The 20,827-nt window shown below is 34.7% G+C and overlaps 1 protein-coding gene across 3 annotated transcripts; it reads left to right on the top strand.

Annotated features, from left to right (window-relative positions):
* Window positions 1-649: 649 nt before the first annotated feature.
* On the top strand, window positions 650-19,621 carry LOC136028428 (uncharacterized; the record flags this gene model as incomplete). Of its 3 annotated transcripts, none has more annotated exon segments than XR_010617833.1 (5): window positions 650-758; window positions 4,614-4,803; window positions 5,840-6,092; window positions 17,130-17,221; window positions 19,356-19,621. XR_010617833.1 is itself a non-coding variant. In XM_065706269.1 (4 exon segments), coding segments are annotated over 3 exon segments (330 nt in total). In that variant the 3' UTR covers window positions 19,386-19,621.
* Window positions 19,622-20,827: the final 1,206 nt, after the last annotated feature.

The following is a 20,827-nucleotide window of genomic DNA, read 5'->3' as shown; positions in this document are numbered from 1 at the left end:
TTTAAGTAATTCAATTATACCCTATTTCTATCCAACTATTGGCGATCTTGACTATGAATTAAAATTTGCATAGGTATACATACACGATATGTATGCCTCAATTGACAGGGTTTTAACCAGGGCTAAAAGCTATGGAAAGCGTATCATGGAAAGTGAGACTCAATCACCAGCGCTGCTTTCTATTTTACTTTGCCTAATAGAGATAATAAAAGCCAGTATATGACCATATTACCTAATAAATTATGAATGTTCTGCTATCAAAATGTCAAGAACTTGTATGTCTTTATACAATGTATTATCCCAGATACTGGAATTATCCCAGATACTGGATTGTGACCTTAAGAAAATGAAAAGACTGAATTTAGCACAAGTGTAAAACCTTATTAATCCCATTTTTTAAATTCATTAATTGATATATCCGTCCATCCATATATCCATTTGGGGCATGCGGTCTCTTTAACTTATGTGAAATTGATCTTTCGACCCACAACAACCCTCATACGCTAGCTTTTGTGGTGTACTTTATTCTAAGTGTTCTTACTCCCTCTCCCCGTCAACTCGTCTAATCCTTTGTCTGTATTTTCTTCCTTTTGTCTGTATTTTCCTCCTTTAATATCTTATTATTAACTTTTTTCACTTTATTTTTAAGGATGAATGTTGAACAACAAGAAGAATCGTATGTGTTTCGGATAGAAGATTACTGGGAAGCTCATAAAACTTCGAAAAAATTCTGCGACGACTATTTTGATAAATTTGGGGTAAATATTCTGTCATAAATCAAAGTTAGAAAATTTATTTAACCAAAGAAAAATATTTTACTCAATGCAATACAAGTTTTGCTGGTTATTCACAAAAGAAAAATATATTGTTGGCATTCTCATTACATAAGTAATTAAAGGGGTGCCTTGTTTTCCTTTTTGGAATTTTCTAGGGAAATTTTATTCTAAAATTTCATTAGAGACACCAAAATTCGCATAGTCGCTTGGTTGTTCTGCTTGACTATACTTTCTTTGCTTAGCTTGTTTTTGTTTTATTAAGTTAAACAAAAAATGTTCATCTCGTTACAAAAATGATAGAATAGCATAAGAACGAAACTATAAATATTACAGTCCCTTAGGCCTTTCACGTCGCAACAACAACACCAACACTTCTGATACAATATATAAACACAGCTAAGTAATTAAAGAAAGACAATAAATTAGAATTAGGTTTCTGGGTTATAATTTTTCCTGTTTGACCTTTATTAGTTATGGGTGAAGAATACATGAACTAAATGACCTGAATTAGATTTCTGGGTTATTAGTTGCAATAGTTGATACCATAAACGATTAATTTTATATTTTTATTACATTACAAAAACAAACAAATACTTCACGACGAATAAGAAAACTGTTCCCTCGTTAGTACGGTTCTATCATACTAAAACCGTAAATTTTCGAAGCTGTAATATTATTTGTTGAAACAACATAGTTGGGCAATATACTCCTTGGTTTATTAGACCTATTTACCAAAGAACCCTTTCCAACCTTTCTTGAAACCCCTTTCCTGTTTAATCTTATTTAGTTCTGGGTGAAGAATAGCCAAACTAATAGAAATTGCTATATGATAAACTATCAACATCTTTAAAAATTCAAAAGAAGTAACTAAATCTAAACTGTATCTCTTCTGAATTGAGGAGAGGGTAGGCTCAAGCCACTTGAACTACGCTCACAAGGTAAGTACCTCAAATAAGAAACAAATTTTAATACTAGTCTTTTCGCATTTAGTAATTTGCAGTCTTTTGTGAGAGCTTATCTTTAAGCTAATATTATGCTTATTCTTCTGATGCAGTTGAGTTAATTTTCGACTAACTCTGTGGGATTAACTTTTTGGGAAGAATTCCTTTAAATTTTATTGGGCATGTTTTGTCTGTTATTCATATATTGTCGTAAGAAAGTAAGTAATGTCAAAATAAAAACCATTGATCTGATCAAATATCCAGGGTTACCTTTGAAACCTTCAAAATTCAATCATCAAATGAATCACAGTTACATAGCAAAACCCAATCTAGCCTTACCTTTGTATACATCATTAGATGGCTTAAAAATTGAATTTAGTGGGTCGAATTATATTATAAGATGCACCAGTCTAAGGTTATGTATTTGCCATAATGCACTCTGGGCGGCCCCCTTCCTTAATTCTTTGTTGTAGCTTTCATTATTTTGTTACTAAAGTATTGTATTTTCATTATATTTGTTTATATCATTAGCATTAACAAAATTTCACTTCTCGAGTACGTATTATATAATAAACAAGTACCAACCTAAAACAAACAGAAATTATTACGTATATGGAATGGGCTACCACCTCCTCAACACCTTGTTCTTTACGCTAAAGTTTTTTTTAGTACTTTTAAAAAAGCGCCTTATTGTTCTAATTAAATGGCCCTTGTGTTTCAGGAGTCATTCTTAAAAAATATGGACATAATTAGAATTTTAATGTAAAGAGCAATGTGTTGAAAAGGGGGCAAGTTTTAATATTGCTCCTTACTTTCAGTTGAAAAAACTTGTTTTTTTAAATTTAATATATGATTGTTTTCTAAATAATACCATGAAATCTGGCCCCAAATCCATGGAGAAACACCTTTTCCATGGAAATGTCCTCTAGACAATTCAATCCCGATAAAAATTAGCCCAGAAAATTACTCTTAACCACTCCGCGGGTAAAATTGAGACGGAAAAGAGAAAGCAAGATAAATAAAAATTATTTTGTATAAGAATTCTGGATAATTCCCGCATTGTATCATTTCCCGTCACAAGTTCACTCCCTTGAAACTTCCCTCTCCATGGAAAATTCCACCGTAGAAAACAAATAGCGAAAAATTCCCCACCCCTCCAACCAAAAATGTATGCTTGCATCCCAATAACAAATATTATGTGTGAACAATGGGCTTTATTTTATAATTTAAAGACCTTTCCCTGGGGGCGGGGTCACATTATAACCAACGGCATAATTATTGGGCCTTTCAACTATGATGAACAAAAAGGATATCTCAAAGTTTTGATCGGACTATTTTGCGAAAAAGAGGCGGGGGGGGGGGCTAGTTACCCTCTAATTTTTCTGGTCACTTAGAATGGGCACTAGAAGTTTTGATTTTCGTTCGAATAAGCCATCTTTCGATGTTTTAGGACGTTTGGATAAAATCACCCCTGGGAAAAAATATAAATAAACACGCATCTGTGATCTTTCTTCCGGCAAAAAAATGCATAATTCTACATTTTTGCAGATGAGAGTTTGAAACCTACACAGTATTGTTCTTCGATATGTTGAATCCGATGGTGTGATTTTCATTAAGATCTTTTGACTTTTAGGGGGCATTTCCCTCCTTTTTCGAAAATTAGGAAAAGTTTCTAATGCTCTTAATCTTAACCTTTGTTGAGTAAGTTTTAACTCCTTAGGGTTTTTAAGTCGTTTACTTAGCAGAGCTATACGCTGTCTAAGTAAAGAGTGATATGGCCATAAATTATTGTTTGTTTGTTCTTTATGGTTTTAGACCAGGGCACTTTATATTGTAGGAGTTGTCTTAGAAACTTCGAAAAGACTCATTCAATTGGAAATTCAAAGGGCTAGTGCTCTTTTTAATAGTTGAAAATAATTGGATGGAAAATTATGTATTTGACGATGACAACCCCCTAGAGTCCTCAGGGCAAGGGTTTTAAGTTATTGCCCTGCGGACATATAAAGTTTATACAGAGAGGGTGATCGTATAAACTTCGAAGGGGGCTCATTGGATTACTAATGAGAAGTTCCTAATGCTGTTCGAAATTCAGAGTGATGTGAGGGTGGGTATCCCCCCAGCTCTCGTATTTTCCCGAAATGCATACGACAGAAGATTTGAAATGGCCATCTGTTCTTGTAGAAACTTTGAAAAAGGCTCATTCGATTGGAAATTGAAATGGATAGTGCCCTTTTTAATGGTCGAAAGTGAATGGAGGACAACCCTCGCCCCCTCACGCCAATCATTTCCCCAAACATGTTCAATCAAAATTTTTAGATAGCAATTTGTTCAGCGCAGTTAAAAAGTCCGGAAATTTAATTTGAGAATGACAACCCCCTACAACTCTCAGGGCAAGGGTTGTAAGCTCTGCCCTGGGGCCTTATAAAGGTTTATATAGAGAAAGGGACCGTATGAACTTCGGAGGGGGCTCATTTATTATCAATCAGAAGATATAGTGCCCTATTTGAGATTCAGAGGGATCAAGGGTGGATACCCCCCAACTTTTATTTTCATGAAGTGTACTTGATAGAAATTGTGAGATGGCCATTTATTGCCGTAGAAACTTCGAAAAGAGCTCATTCAATGAGAAATTGAAAGACCTAGTGCTCTTTTCATTAGTCGAAAGGAATTGGAGGGTAACTCTTCCCCTTATATGGCCCACCTCCACATTCTGGCTGGCTGTAAAATACTATGAAAAGTTCTGATTGAATTAAATTAATGCTAGCTAAATGTCGGTTTCGGCAAAATATCAGTGTGGATTGGCCGTTAATGCCCCGTATCAGCAAAAGTTCTACGGTTAATGATGGATAATTAACGTTAACTGACTTTTTTCATCAATTATGTCATGATTTTCCAGGTGGAAGGTGAAATTATCAATAAAAAACCCAAACAAAAGCTCAGAATAAAAGAAGCACTCATTTGTTTGACGGAATCCATTGTTCCCGGAACCATTTTCGGTTTAGAAGAGCTACATGTTGTTTCAGAAGATCAAATGAAACAATGTCCGAGGAAGAAATCCATCGAATTACGAATAACACGAATTACAGGTAAATTTATTGTCGACAAGTTTTTTCAATGTCTGACGAAGTTATTTACTATTTAATACTTCTCTCTTCGGGGCTCTTCAGGATATACAGCTGTACACTGTTTCTCATCCAGATTGTTAAATTTGAAAAACTAAATAATACATTTTATATTCACCTGTGGTGGCAGCAACTGCTTAGGTTAAGATTACAAGAATAGATATTTTAGCACAATATGTATGATACGCTACTAAGTATTTGTTTTTTTGTAATTTTCCTGCATTTACCTAATAATTATTTCGCTTGGTAATGTAGGTTCTTAATTTGGATTGTCGGGTCATGACGAGACCAGATTATTCTCTCGTTGTGTTTTGTCGTTGAATAGGACTGGCAAAGAAAATTGTGTTTTGGCATAAGTTTGAATACTAGAAAATGTAGAATGATAAAAATTGCATACTCAACTGGCCTAGTTTCAACCGGCCTAGTATTCAATAGAAACATACTCAAGGTGATTATTAAATTGAAAATTATTTTTATTATAACAAAAACTATTGTTGCTTTAGTAGTAAAAATTACTATTCAGTCTTTTTGCTTTCTTTTTTTATCACTTTTTTCAGTATTATATTACTTTTTTTACTTTATTATTAATGTTTCATATACTTTCTATTTTCGCGTTTGTTTTATTATTCAGTCTTTTTTTCAAATCATGTGAAAAAGAGCATCAGTGAACAAAATGACAATGGAGAGAAAAACAGGCAATAGTATAGATTATTCAGTTGACTTTCGTCATACCCTTTTAATAAGAGGACATGTGGTAAAAAAAAGTAGACGAGATGTGTCCATTTTCTGGGTCAGATGTATATGCTGAACTAATCGTTTAGTCTAATAGTCTGTATTAAATCGAATAACAAGGTCAAAATGGGAAAAACTCAGCTTCTATGTGTTCATGGATTCTTACTCTCCCCCTCCATCCACTCGTCTAACTATTGTTGAATACGATCCTTTGTTTGTAATTTATTCCTTTAATATCTTCTTAAGAACTTTTTTCTTTATTTTTAAGATATTGGAAAGAAGAAGTGCAAAGAAATTTAGGCAAAATGGGGAAATTGGAAGGAATAGACAAAATTAGAGAAATAGAAAAATTAGTTAGTGCACAAGTAGACGTAATGCGGAATGGATCTTTCTGGACGCCATTCCTTGGTTTGCTAGTCGAGAGCCAAAGGGCCGAAGTGGGATTATGGATAGAAAGACTTATTTCTGCCAAAATGGAAGCGAAAATGGAAAATATAACCATGGAAACAAAGAGGGATAAGGTAAGACATCTAAAACTTGTACTTATATTAAATATTAGGTTTTATTGCGTAAGACCTCCTGATAAGAATTTGAATGTTGCTTCATTTGCTAGATTTACGTCTCCGGACCAAAATAAAAAAGCCCATTTGGGTGAATATTCTGTGCGATGCTGTCATAGATCAGTATTAGAAAATTTATTTAACCGACCAAAAACATTTTACTTAATACTTAAAAGTTTGACTGTTAATTCACTAAAAAAAAGTCTATTGTTGGCATTCTCATTACATAAGCAATTAAAAGAGTCTCTTTTTTTTCCTTTTTGGAATTTTCTAGAGAAATTTTGTTCTAAAATTTGATTAAAGACGCCAAAAATTGTCGAAGGGGCTCATTGGATTGAAAATCAGAAGTTTTAGTGTCCATTTTAAGATTCCGAACGATCGGAGGATGGATATTCCCTCTCCAACACCTCGCTTTTTCGCAAAAAGAATCTTATAGAAATATTGATGATAATTTTTTGTCGTAGGAACTTCGACAAAGGCTCATTTGATTGAAAACTGAAAGGGATAGTGCCCGTTTTATTAGTCAAAAGTAGTCGGAGGGGAACAAGCCCCCCATGTCTGCAAGGCTTTTGATTCTTCATCTCATTAGACTCTGCTTTATAAGCTGTCACAAAATGGTCGAAGAGAACAAGCTAATGTTTGATTTGATTCCTGTTTGTCAGGTAGAACTATCTCCGTAGATTCCCTTTCCCACTTTTCGTCTGAAGTTGAGTTTGACGTTCCTCAAGGCTCTGTTCTTGGACCTTTTATTTCTTTCATTTATGTTAATGACCTTATTTGTGTGGTTAAGAAACAGAAATATACAGTTTGCTGTCACCTAATTCATCCTGAATCTTTCGATACAAAAAATCCATCGCTTTCGATAGATGAGGACACTCTCGTTGCTTTCGCTGACGATAGTACCATCGGTGCTGTAGTAGGAACTGAGTCTGAGATGCTTCCATAATTATTCGTACTTTTTGAGAGAGTCGCTCGTTGGTTCGATGCTAATTACGTTGCCCTAAATGTTGCTATTTCAAGTTTTTTTTTTTAATTGTTTCCAGTATTTCTCTGCCATGCCCTCAGTTAACTGATATCAGATTTCAAGAGGCTCTAACTGATATCCAGATTTCAAGAGGCTCTCTCAGTAGACCTAAGGATCGGTATGTCTGATTTATCAGTATTCTTCTTTATGAAAACCATTCATTCAAGCATCACATTGGACTAATTAATATGAAGATCTCAAGGAATCTTGGAATTTTGAAGATGCTAAAACACTTTCCTCCTAGATCAGTCCTATGAATCCTTTTCCATTACATAGTTCAGTCCTGTGATTCTTATTGCCCACTATGTGCATGTCAACTTTTTTTTCATTTTTGAAACCACTATCTTTTATATCTATCTTTTATTTTTATGATATGATGAGGCAAGAAGGCTTTTAGAGGAAATAAATTAATACTACTACTACTAATAAGTCGCTGCTGTACCAAGCTGCCTGAGGCCAAAACAGCTACGCACACTCCTCCAACCCAATATTATAAAGGCCCACCTCTCAACACCCTCCCAGAAACTTCCCATTTCCCTTAAATTGTTATTTATGACATCCTCCCATCCCAGACGAGAATGACCTGATTTCCGTCTAGCCCTAGACGGAAACTTGCTACCTCGTTCAAAGTCACTCGCTTGCACTCACATCCAGTCAGAAGAAGTGGTCTTACAAACTTCAGAGGGACTTAATTCAATTTTAAATTGTTAGTTCTATTGTCCTTTTAAAAGTAAAAGGTGATTGGATGGCAACTAGCTCCTCCCATGCCCTCTTTTCCTATTTTCATCTGATCAATATTTTATAGACATTTTGTTCAAAATAGTCCGACGGTAATAAGAACGTTGGGGTGTCGCAAGTTATTCCCCGGTAGCATATAACGCTTTTAAGGAAGGGGTGGTTGTATAAAAAAGAATTTGGAGACTGCCTCCTTCCCTAATTGTCGACTTTTAAAACTCACTATGTCTATGGTGTTTTACTGAAAAAAAAAAACAAATTAGAAATATTTTGTTTTGTACTTATTACAACATCGAAAATAAAAGTAAAATTAGAGTAGAATTAATATTGAACTAGTGAGTTTTCATCAGTTAAAATCATTATATATCTAATACAGTTTAATTTTATTAGTTTTTCCAAGACTGTTCAAGACACATATAGTTTTCACTAAAAAGTGTAATTGATGCTTTACTGAACATGAATTATATTGGAATTATTTTGTTTTTAGTTATTACAATATTAAAAAATAAAAGTAAAAATTGTAGCGAAATTAAATCTTGAGCTGATATGCTTTCATCAATTAATTTTATTATATATCAAATATCCTGTTCAATTTTAATAGTTATTTGCAAGACTGTTGAAGACACAGCGAGTTTTCAGTAAAGCCCTATAGACGCAGTATATTTTAGTCCTTTGCAGTTAGGGATGGAGGCAGTAGTCGAACTCATACTGATTTCCGTTCATTTAAAGCTTGATTTCCATATTTAATTTAAGTTTTAAATATTTTTAAGATTTATTTATTTATTTGAATTAGTACCTATTGTATGTTTTTTGCTATGACTGTCTGTTTGATTCCTGTTTGTTTTGGGTTTAATTTAAGAGCAAAAGATTTTTATATGTTTTAAGCTTGTTTTGCATATTCAATTTAATACTCGTTCTAAGATTTGTTTATTCATTTATGTTGGTACTTGTTATATGTTTGTTTGCTTCGGTTGTTTACTTAATTTTAGATATAAGTTTTATTTGATTTTTAATAGTAAATTCTGGTCATATTGAATTTGAATTTTTACCGGTTTTATTTCTGCTGATCTTAAATTTGCTATGAAGTTAATTTGAAAAACTTCTATTTTGGGAATTTTTTTTAATGATAATAGTAAGGCTGTGAAGAAAGGATATTACTTTTAAGTTTGTTTCGCTTCGCTTCGTTTTTATTGGGAGGGGGGGTATTAATTGGGGAGTATGGGTGAGCAGGTTCTGGACATTAATCTAAATGCAATTTATCTTGCCACGTGCATTATAAAATTTTTAGTTGCAGGGATGTGCGTAGTGGGAAAGCCTCATGAAATCCGAGATTTTTTCTGAGTTTCTTGCATTTTCTTCCTTATATTTTCAAATATTTTTTGGAATTGGTCATCTCCCCCGTCTAAAGAAAAAACGTATTTGCCGCTTTAAATGACCTTCATTGGCTTTTAATAAACTTATAATTATTGAGAAAAAGGCTGTGCTTAAAAATAATAATAGTCTTTTGGACCTTTTGGAGGCTTTCAAATTTAGTCTTCTTTTTAAACAAATTCCCTAGAGAAATGACGTGGAAGCTATTTATAAAGGGCCAAAATTAGAAATCCTGTTATACTTTTGAGAACCTACAATATATGATGATGTCTGATAATGAAAAGATTAAACGATATTCAAAATAAATGAAGCACCTTTTAAGCTATTAGACTGTCAAAACCTACGGATCATATTCAGGAAATTTAATCTTGATACTAAAAGTTCTTAATTTCAAAATTGCTTTTTAAATAGATATGATCTTTGAAAGAGACAGACATTACAGGCACGTACAATAAATTTTAGATTTTTCCAATATGTAGAAAAACTATTAGGGGGATCAGGGTATGTCTTTGTATTTTGACTGGAAAGTTTCCGAAGATTCAGGAAAAGTAAGCATTTTTAGAAACTCCAGTCCATGTGAATGCCCGTGGACCGTTTGAAAATGAATTTTATAAAAGCGGGTTATGTACTTTAATTTACAGTAGCCTATGCAGAGCGCATAAAGTGATGCAAGTAGAACCTTGGGTATAAATAGTGACATAGAAATTGTAAATCCACTATTTACGATATTTTCGTCGTGTATCACCCCAAACCAGACAAAAAGGTTTCTTTAAAATCTCGCAGAAAATCAATATTCAGGAATACGTGAACGCTGAAACAAACAACAGTCTGTTGCTTTTAGTTGAGGATCATTTCCGAGGAGATTTTAGAAAAAAAACTTATTTTATTTTATGGAAATTATGGAGTACCAAGAACAATTTTGGGTTAGGTGAATTGCTGCATTAAAACCAGGGAGAGACGGCTCGGGAAAGGCCGGGAACGGCTCGGGATTAGGGGGTTAACCCCCCCTGAAATGTTTGTGTGACTCGTGAAAACGTAAAAAAGGGATTTAGGCAATTTTATGTGCGTTTCTGAGTTTTTTGTGTAAACAAAAATCCTTTTGTAGACCCCCTCTCCCAGAAAAAATACCACGATGCGGCCCTGGTTGTATAATTTTACCTTAAATGCGGCACAGTATTTTGGTAATGACCAAACTGAGTTCTGGTATCCTTGAGTAGTGAGTAGTGTCAAGTAGATTAGTGATTTTCATCCAGCCTTAATTTATTTACGCAGCTAATTTATCCCTGTTGAAATTTATTTCTCATCGTAATCACGCTGCGAAAGAGGTGGCGAAAGAAAAGTAACCAGATGGGGGAGTGTGAGAGTTGGTAGCAGGAGCCGTAGTACCCACTGGGCTTGCTCCTTAAATTGTGGGGACAAGGTAGTCAGTCTTCAACGCTTCCCTTACTTCTCTCATAAGGAAACCACCAGAAAAATGGTGGTTTCTTTACACGTGTGTCCGGTTTTGAATTTCCTGCAGTGGAACATTACAAAAAAAAGATACATTTATCAAGATTATATTAAAATTTTCGCAGAAAATGCAATAAAGCAGGCACAGGATGTGTGCAAAAGTGCCTTGAAATTCGATGTTCTTGAAAGGCGCAGGGGTTCACATCCAAGCATATTATTTTTGGCAGATTTCCATGATCTGTTGAGTAGTTTTAGCTCACAAGGAGGGGCTACCCCTCTTTGTTATGGTTGATCCTTGTGACGTACCAGCTTCCCAAATGAACCAAGTACTATTGCAGCATCTCGATTAATAAAGAGCGTGAGGATGTTAAATTGAGGAGATACAAATATACTTATCTTTTACTGTAAAGCAACGTCAAAATAGAACTAATGATCGTGGGCTAAACTTCAAAATTATCTTGTAAACTAGTTCTATTAAAGATGTTTTGATTTGAAATAAAAACTCGGTTTTATAATTTAATGATTGATAATTACAAAAACCGCACTAGGTCCAGCTTCTTTTTTTTTGCAGAGAATCTAAACTAGGTATTTTCGTATCAATTTATAAATTTTGCAAGGATAAATTATCGGGATCTTTAGCAATTCGAAAAAAGTAATTAAATCTAAACTCTCCTTCTGAATTGCGGAAAGAGTAGGCTCAAACTACTTAAATTACGCTCACAAGCTAAGCATTTCAAATAGGAAAGAAATTCAAATACTCGGCTTTTTTTTTTTCAAGTAATTTACAGTCTTCAGACTGTCATCAGACATTCACCAGTGTCTACCTTTAAGCTAATATTATGCTTGTGCCTCTGATGGAGGAGGCTTGATTTTAGACTAGTTCTGTGGAATTAAATTTTTGGGGGAATTTTCTTAAATTTTATTGGGCACGGTTTGGCTGGTATTCATATATTGTCGAAAAAAAGTATGTAATGTCAAAAGTAATCATTATGAAACAGATTCCCGAATCTTTTTTTTTGTTTTTTACAAGGACACGGTGAGCATTCATGACCTTATCCATATCAAATACAAACCCAATCATCATAATGATTGTTTTCAATTTTTACACGCTTTGATTCTTGCTGTTGCCTATCTTCTAACCCCATTTGTCTTTCTTCTTTATCTTAGATTTTATTACTTCAGATAATTTGTCATTGCCCTTTGCTTTAGCTGCCCTTATTGGTCTAGTCTTACATGATGGTCCGTGTTGTAGATTTGTTAGCTGTTGAGCTGGTGGGACAAAAACTTCTTTTTCTTCCAACGAATTATCATTTTTAACAATTGTAAATTTTAATTTTTGGGTCTTGTCTCATTTGACAGTCCCCGTTGTTGATTTTCACCCAGTGTGAATTTAATTTGTTTGGGATGTTTTTTTTTGTTTTATCACGTTTGATAGAACAGGTGGTTCCAAAGAATCATCATTTGTATTCTCATCACTATCATTTTTAATTTTGACGCGCTTTGATTCTCGCTGTCACTTATCTTCTAGTCCCATTTTTCTTTCTTCCTTATTTTGGATTTTCATTACTTCAAACAATTTGCCAATACCCTTTGCTTTAGTTGCCCTTATTGGTGTAGTCTTACGTGATGGTCTGGGTTGTAGATTTGTTAATTGTTCAGGTGGTGGAACAAAAACTTCAAATTCTTCCAACAAATTATCATTTTAAATGCTGGTAAGTTATCGTTTTTTGGGTCTTGACCCATTTGATGGTCCAGGTTTTTGATTTTTACCCATTGTGAATTTAATGCCAAAGCCCTTCGCTTTGTCTGCCCTTATTATGTGGCTTTTCAAATATGCTGAACAAAATGGCTATCTAAAAACTTTGATCGACTTTGAGGAAAAAGGGGAAGTGAAAGGGGGACTAATTTTCCTCCGATCTTTTTCGTCATTTAAAAAGAGGACTAGGTCTTTAATTCCGTTCAAACAAGGCCTTCCCCGATATTCTCAAATAAATGAACACGCATCCGTGATCTTTCTTCTGGCAAAATACAAAAGTCGACAGTTTTGCGGATGGGAACTTTAAACTTTTACAATATGGTTCTCGCTGAATCTGGTAGTGTAATTTTCTTTATAGGTGTTTCCCTTTTTCAAAAATGAGGCAAATTTTCTCAGGCTTGTACCTTATAATGGGTGACACTAAAAGATAATGGGTGAAAAAAGAAAGATTTTCTTTAACATATACTTTAGCATATCCACATAAGCTTATCTAAATGCGCCATCCATGTAAATAAAAATACCTGCTTTTGAAATACCTGGCTGTGGAAATATTTTTAATGAATCCTGTTTGGTCACTCAAAACAGATTTCTGAGTCCTCTGCGGCTCTTTTCATTTAGTCACATTCATAGTTTAATAGCTGGCCTTTGCTATCAAATTATCACAAATATTCTATCAATTCTTATAAATTATTGCAATTCATAGTTGCAGGGGCAAAAGGTGGAAATTTTTCTCCTATGAACTCCAAATTATCATGTATTCCTACCAAGACATTAGAACAATGATGATTTCTATAGGTTTTTTGAAAACACAGACTACTGTATATTACCATAATTAGAAAAAATTTGTTTATCCTGTGACTATTGTTCCATGGATGAGGACATGTTGGTGGTTGTTATCATATACGCGCCACCCCAACACCTAGTTGGTGGGGCGCTTCGCACCCCCCCCAAGCCCCCCCGCGCGCGTAAGTCGTTACGCGCCATATTAGTTACGCGCCATTGTAGTTGTGTCCCTGTGTCCCACCTGTGAATATAGATAGATTTATATATGTATTTCAAAATACGTAAAAATTGCGAATATACAACATTTTTGGCTTTCCCACTACTGGGAGCTTTCCGTTTCCAATTGCCAGCAATTGATCTGAAAATGTTTGACCAGAGTCATCGTTTTGCAATCGGACACGCATATTTGTAGTTAATTTTAATATTTTTACGTGTGCCCATAAATTGGAATTTTTCAGGTAAGCATTCATTTCGTCTGCAGGAGTTAAACTACGTAAAAATTGCGAATATACAACATTCTTGGCTTTCCCATTGTCTGTGCATATACAAAGCCGTATGTACTAATAATGACGTCATATGCAAACGCTCTTTTTACAAACAAACACACATGCATACACACAACTCGTTTTTATATAGATAGATAGATAGATAGATACAATACAAATTAACTGCGTAAAACTTGCGAATATACAACATTCTTCGCTGTCCAATTGTCGCTGCATATAAATAGATTGTCAGGTTTACCGACCCTCGAACATGCAACGTACAATTGTCCATGGGAAAAACAATCAGTATTAAGATCTATACCACATTTTTCTAATGATTGACCTTGAGCTTTGTTAATGGTGATTGCAAATGCTAATCGAATTGGGAATTGCAATCTTTTAAATTGAAAAGGCAGATCCGTTGGAATCATGGGAATGCGAGGAATAAGAACAGCCTCACCCTCAAAAGGCCCTGTCAAGATTGTGGCCTCTATTAGGTTTTCCATTGTATTTTTTACGGCAAGTCGCGTGCCATTGCAAAGCTTTGGTGGGTTGATATTTCTTAAAAGTATTATTGGTACGCCTATTTTTAGTTGTAGCACGTGTGGTGGAAACCCTGAAAGATCTATGGAATTTAAAAATTCAGATGGATAATTAACCGCTTCATTTGGTTCCAAAACTGTGTCGACTGACTTGTAAAGGACTGCCTGGTCTCGAATCTTGGTCAAAACAATATTGTTGATTTCGTGGACGTCTATATTTTTGGGTGCGAAAATCGCTCTTTCACTTAGCCATTTATTATTTTTATAATTTTTTAGAATATTCGGAAATACTTTTTCAATCAATTCATTTTTGGACGTCACTAAATTACAGAAATCAGCAGGTAGTTGTATACGTCCTGAAATTGAGTCTATCTTATCATAAATGTCTTTTTGTTCCGACGTTAACTTGGAAATGTTATTTTGTACATACGACAATAGATCACTCGTACTGTAACTTTGTTCACGATCCAATTCTACACATGTCGAAACAGCAGCGATACGGTTAGGTGAAGGCATTCCCAAATCCTGAAGAGGTTTGTTTGCCATACGTACGCACAAATCTTCTATAATAACTAAAGTGCAGTTATAAATTTCTGATGTAAAATCAAAAGTTATATCTGACGTCTCTAACTGTTTTCGATGGAGTATATCTTCGGACATTTTTGACTTATATTTTTCCCATCTCTGTAGGAGCTGATGGAGAGCAAGTTGTTAAAATGATGCCAAACAATGCACGAATTTGACTTGGGGTTGACGTTTCGCACGCGTCATTGATGCAGTTATCCCAGTGTTGGTCATTCTCCAATAAATTCAGAGCTTGGCATGCACTACGGTAAGTGTCATGTATAGTACCGTTTACAGTTCTCAAATACTCAAAAGATGTCGGACCGGGTACATTCACCAAAAGCAGGCGTAGAAAGAAGCATTCATGTTGATTGGGGTGAACGGTGTAGAGTCTTCCTATCGTGGTATCTTTGAAGATGGTAGGTTGGCCGTCGACTGACTTACCCTGTTTTCGACGTTCAAATACTTTATTTTTAGTATTCCACGTGTAATACGAAGGCACTTCAGTATACAGCAGTTTTTTTTGCAAAAGAATCATTTTTGCAAAGCGAAAAAAAGCTGTTAATTTTGTATCCGGTGGATTCAGGGCTCTTTGTTGCACGTTGGTTTCCGAGAAATAAACACGTTGACCATTCTGTAAATGTACCGCTAAGTGAACAACAGCTGGACTACGTTCATGTATCGGAAATGAAAGAATTCGCCGAACAGCTTCATTACTGCTGATGTATCTTCCAGCCTGATATTGTACGATTTCGTCGAAATCTTTGATTTCGGGCTGCAAGCCAAAAACTGCCATGTCACTGCTTTTGTTGACGTATTTACATATGTATTTGATTGCCTTTACGGAGTTACAGTATTCAACGTTTATGTGTGCATTAAATGTTTTTGATAATAATGGGGAATATGGAACAACCAACTGGTTATCTACTTCGATGATGGTACCGTTGCCATTGTAGGTTCTTCAGTCATTTTACAATTAGAAATTTCTCTTTCAACGGTCTTCTTACAATTAAAATTTGTCTTTGAACGATATTCTTAAATACCTGTGTCCTGGTCGTCATTTATATTCCCTGTGTCCCGGTCGTCATTTGTGTCCCGGTATCCCAGTCTGTAATTTCTCTTTGAGTGTCCCGGTCGTTATTTATATTCCCTCTGTCCCGATCGTCATTTGTGTCCCGGTCTGTAATTTCTCTTTGAGTGTTTTTTCTTTTTAGTATTTTTTAGTTTTTTACATTTTTTCTTTTTTCAGTTTTCTTTTTGGTCTTTATTTTTCAGCTTCACTATGAAATACATATCGCCGAACCTTTCTTTTTTTAACTAAAATCTGGTAGGCATTGATGACCTTATCCAAGTCAAAATCCCAAACCCAATCATCATCGCTATCATTTTCAGTTTTGATATGTTTTTACTCTCGCTGTCCAGGTGGATCTTCATCTAACTGCGCGGTTTTGCGTTCTTTAGCCTCAAGTCTGTTTCCTTGCTGTTCTTTTGTTCCTCGGCACGCTTTCTTTTCTTACTTTCTCTATCAGCAGCAAGTTTTTGGCATAGACTCTTTGAGCATCTTCATCGGCTTTTGCCATTGTAAGTTCATCAGTCATTTTAAACTTAAACATTAATAGATTTCTACGTGAACATATATGTCTTAAATATCTTTAATGACGTCACCGTCATAGCAAAAATGACGACAACTAACTTCATGACGTCAGTCGACACAGAAACATGACGTCACCTGACAGACAGACACACAGACAGACAACTTATTTTTATATTTATAGATAGCATACATAGCACACATAAATTGGTGAAAGATAGCAAAGGCCTCATATCTGCATTGGAAAAATGTTGAGAAGTCTACAAAATTAGTTATAATCAAGAAGTCATCAAGAAGAATTAACGAATTTCAAGCTGAATATAAACATTCAAGATATATAAATGAATAAATGTATTATAGATCGCGTTATAATTCAATAAAAGACTCATAAGAATATGAAACACAGCGGATGAACGGTCGTCGATGAAGGGTTACTGGTATTTTTTCTTTAGTGGTACTTTTCTGAATGTGCTATATGGCATTAAAGAGCCAAAAACTTCAGGTTTATGGTGCCAATTTTTGTGTTTTTGAGCCAATGCATTGAGAGGTTTTATTAAAGAAAAGTTATAAATTTAAGGTTTTCATAATCCACTGGCAGTATAGTAGTTGCATTTTAGCAACTACTACTATAGTAGTTGCATGTTTTGTTACTTATGATGACATATTTATTCTTGACCATATTTTGGTCGAAAAAGCAGAACCAATTACCAAGGCCAGGGGTGATATCGTGATTCAGCAAAAGGTTCTACAAGCCACAGTTGTAGCAGTTGGCCCAGGGGCAATAAACAACGTAAGTGTACATTTTTTTTTGTCGTTTCAACCTTAATTAACTTGAACTTCTCTGTTTAAATGAAGTATCATCATAAATTTACTTATGACTTAAAAACAGTTAAAAATTTTTTTTATGTAGAACACTGAAAAAAATTGTTGTAATCTACCTTTATTTTTGTGAGTTAGATCATAAAAAAAAAAATAACCTTCTCTTTTTCAGGATAATGTTTAATCATCATTAATAAAAACTGCTAGTGAAGTGGGAGAAGCTGATTGTCCTCTGATTACTTTGGATAGTGTTTGTTATTGGGAAACATACGGACATTTTTCGTGTGGGTGTCTTCTGATGGGGGGGGGGTCTGGTGGATTTACCATGAGATGCACATTTTTTAATGGGAGGAGGCGGGGGCAAAACTTACATATAAATTCGCTTTTCCACTTTCCTTAGTACTTCTCAACTAAACTAAAAACTTAAATACTTAAAAACTTAACTAAACTTAAATAAAACATTCAAATTTGCAAACTATATTTTCCACGAGGGAGTATTTTTTCAGGGGAGGGTTTTTCCATGGGAAAGGGGATAAACGCATAGCCCCGTATACATTGATAGGACGAATGGAACCCCTATTAACACACATAAAAAAAAGAAGAAATAAATATGGCTTTAAGAGTTCCTGGCGCCAGATTTTCTTTGGTTTTTTGATAATATAGCAGAGCTTTTCTATTAATCAACTTGATGGTCATTTGTAGTATGACTTTAAAAGCAAACAATTCCAACGACTCAAACATGTAAAGATTCTAACTTGTGTTTTATCCAATGTATGTACGGTGGTTGAGTTGCACGAGAGTTCAGTGATACGAGGGTTCAGTTGTGCAACTTTGCCTCAGTTGCACGGAGGTTTAGTTACACAAGGTCGTAGTTAAAAGGAGTTACATTGGACGAGGACTCAGTTAAATGGGGTTCAGTTGCATGAGGATTCAGTTGCACGGTGGTTCAGTTGCTTAGGGTTCAGTTACCTCCCACAGAGACTATCTGCCTTTGCTTTAGTCTAATTAGCCAAAGCTCCTAAGTTTTTGATCACTTCCACCGTGTTGATTTTAATTCATAAATCCTTTGCCTCTTAAGCAGTTATTTAATGGAAGTGCACCCACAGAAGGTTTTAGTTAGATAATTTTGACCAAGTTTTGATTTGTTTGCAGTTATTACAGGGTTGGTTAAATCGCCTGCTATTTTGCAATTGTTCTTCTTATGTGGCTTCAGTTATCAATAAATTCAATGTCTTTCTCATATTGTCTGTAGCTATGAAATAGGTTGGCAGAGTTTCTACTGTTGTTTCTGTGAAAATTTCTGGTTTTAATGCCAACTCTATTAACTGATGACTTGTTTCATTTTTATTGTTTATTCAAAAGTTACATGAGTTTTCAGCAGATATTTTTTAATTCACTGGTTTAAGCACAAAAAGGACATTATTTCTACAGTGGAAAACTTGTTACTGAAGATTAAACTGCTGGAAGTTTACGTTTTTAGCTTTAACCGTTTAACTGTTTAAAGCTAACAGTTAACTGTTAAAAGTTAACAGTTAACTGTTAAATCAAAACTAACTGTTAAACAAAACTAACGGTTAAATCAAAACATAACTGTTAAAGTTAACAGTTAACTGTTAAATCAAAACTAACTGTTAAACAAAACTAACTGTTAAATCAAAACATAACTGTTAAAGTTAACAGTTAACTGTTAAATCAAAACTAACTGTTAAATCAAAACATAACTGTTAAAGTTAACAGTTAACAGTTAGCTGTTAACTGTTTAAAGTTAACTGTTTAACTTTGAATTGTAGGTGGATGGATAATAGTCAGATAAACACAGGCTTTTTGTATATCCAAAGAAATAGATACCGTATCTGACACAACAATTGGTGGAAAAAGCCTGATTCTCCCTTCTTAGTCTCCACCTCTCTACCGACACTCACTGCCTCTATTTTCAAATGTAAAAAATAATGAAGAAAATCAGATGTCGTGAATCTATCTGTTAGCTTTTGTTAAGTTTCATTGAAATACCCCTTGTGTTCATTAATCTATTATGTACTCTTGTTTCTTTCACACTGCCTTGTAAATATAGGATTCGAGTATTGATTAGTTGGTTTTTTTTTCAGCAAGGTCCACATAGACCGGTGACGGTTTAAGTCGGTGATAAAGTCCTACTTGCAGAATATGGTGGAACCAAAGTAGAAATTAAAGACAAAGAATATTTTTTGTTTAAAGAAAATGACCTCTTAGCTAAACTAGAGTCATAGAAAAGAAAGAAAAATAAACCTGAAAAACTGTTTTAAAATTTGTATGCGGTAGTATCATTTATCTTACACTTGTATTAAACGTTTTTTTTTTCATAATACAGTTTGTTGATGAATAATATATAGAATTTTGTTCTGGGCTAGCCTACTCTGAAAAACTAGCTTAGATTACAAGTTCATGTGCCTTAGTTTCTTGTAAAATTCAATTAGCTGTGATGCGAGTTTTCCCCACAATTTCGGGTACAGCCCTAACTTAAATCAGGTGGATTGTGTTCAATAGGCGTTAAGTTGCAAAATATTGATCGTATAGAAAATGAAAATATTGAAATACAACTTGGCTGTGCACGACGTTTGTAAAATATGCACAAATTTTCTTTTATACTATAATAAGTTAAATTAGAAATACGGTATACCGGGCTTAGTACCGATAAGTTAATTTTCCGTGTATTTAAGCACTGCTTTAATCAAACAGTTTGTGGTAACGAACTGTATTAAGGAGCGACCCGGCTCAATAGTAACCGAAACTCTAAAAAATGGAATTTTGATACCAATAGTTACATCAAAAGAATCGCATTTTAATGCTGATTTTAAATATATAAGTTTCATCAAGATCAGTTACACCCATCAAAAGCTACGAACCTGAGAAAATGTGCCTCATTTCAGAAAAAAGGGGGAAACACCCCCTAAAAGTCATACAATCTTAACGAAAATCACACCATCAGATTCAGCGTATCAGAGAACCTAATTGTAAGAGTTTAAAGCTCCTATCTAAAAAAATGTAGAATTTCGCATTTTTGCCAGAAGACAGATCACGGAAGCAGGTTTATTTGTTTTTTCCCAGGGGTGATCGCATCGACTGAGTGGTCCTAGAATGTCGCAAGAGGCCTCATTCGAACGGAAATTAAAAGTTCTAGCGCCCTTTTTAAGTGACCAAAAAATTAAAGGGCACCTAGGCCCCCTCCCATGCTCATTTTTCCCAAAAGTCACTGGATCAAAATTCTGAGATAGACATTTTAGCCACCATAGTCGAAAAACCTAATAACTATGTCTTTAGGGACGACTTACTCCCCCGCCATCCCCGTGGGAGGGGCTGCAAGTTACAAACTTTGACCTGTGTTTACATATAGTAATGGTTACTGGGAAGTGTATAGACGTTTTCAGGGGGATTTTTTTGTTTAGGGGGAGAGTTTAGGGGGGAGGGGGTTACGTGGGAGGATATTTCCATGGAGAAACTTCTCTTGGGGGAAGAAAATTTCAATGAAGGGGGCGCAGGATTTTCTAGCATTATTTGAAAAACAATGAAAAAATAAATATGAAAAGTTTTTTCTACTGAA

This window comes from Artemia franciscana, chromosome 6 (genome assembly GCF_032884065.1).
Source record: "Artemia franciscana chromosome 6, ASM3288406v1, whole genome shotgun sequence".
In the NCBI taxonomy this organism is placed as follows: domain Eukaryota; kingdom Metazoa; phylum Arthropoda; class Branchiopoda; order Anostraca; family Artemiidae; genus Artemia; species Artemia franciscana.
Note: the sequence above shows the minus strand (reverse complement) of the source record. Positions and strands in the feature narration are given on the sequence as shown.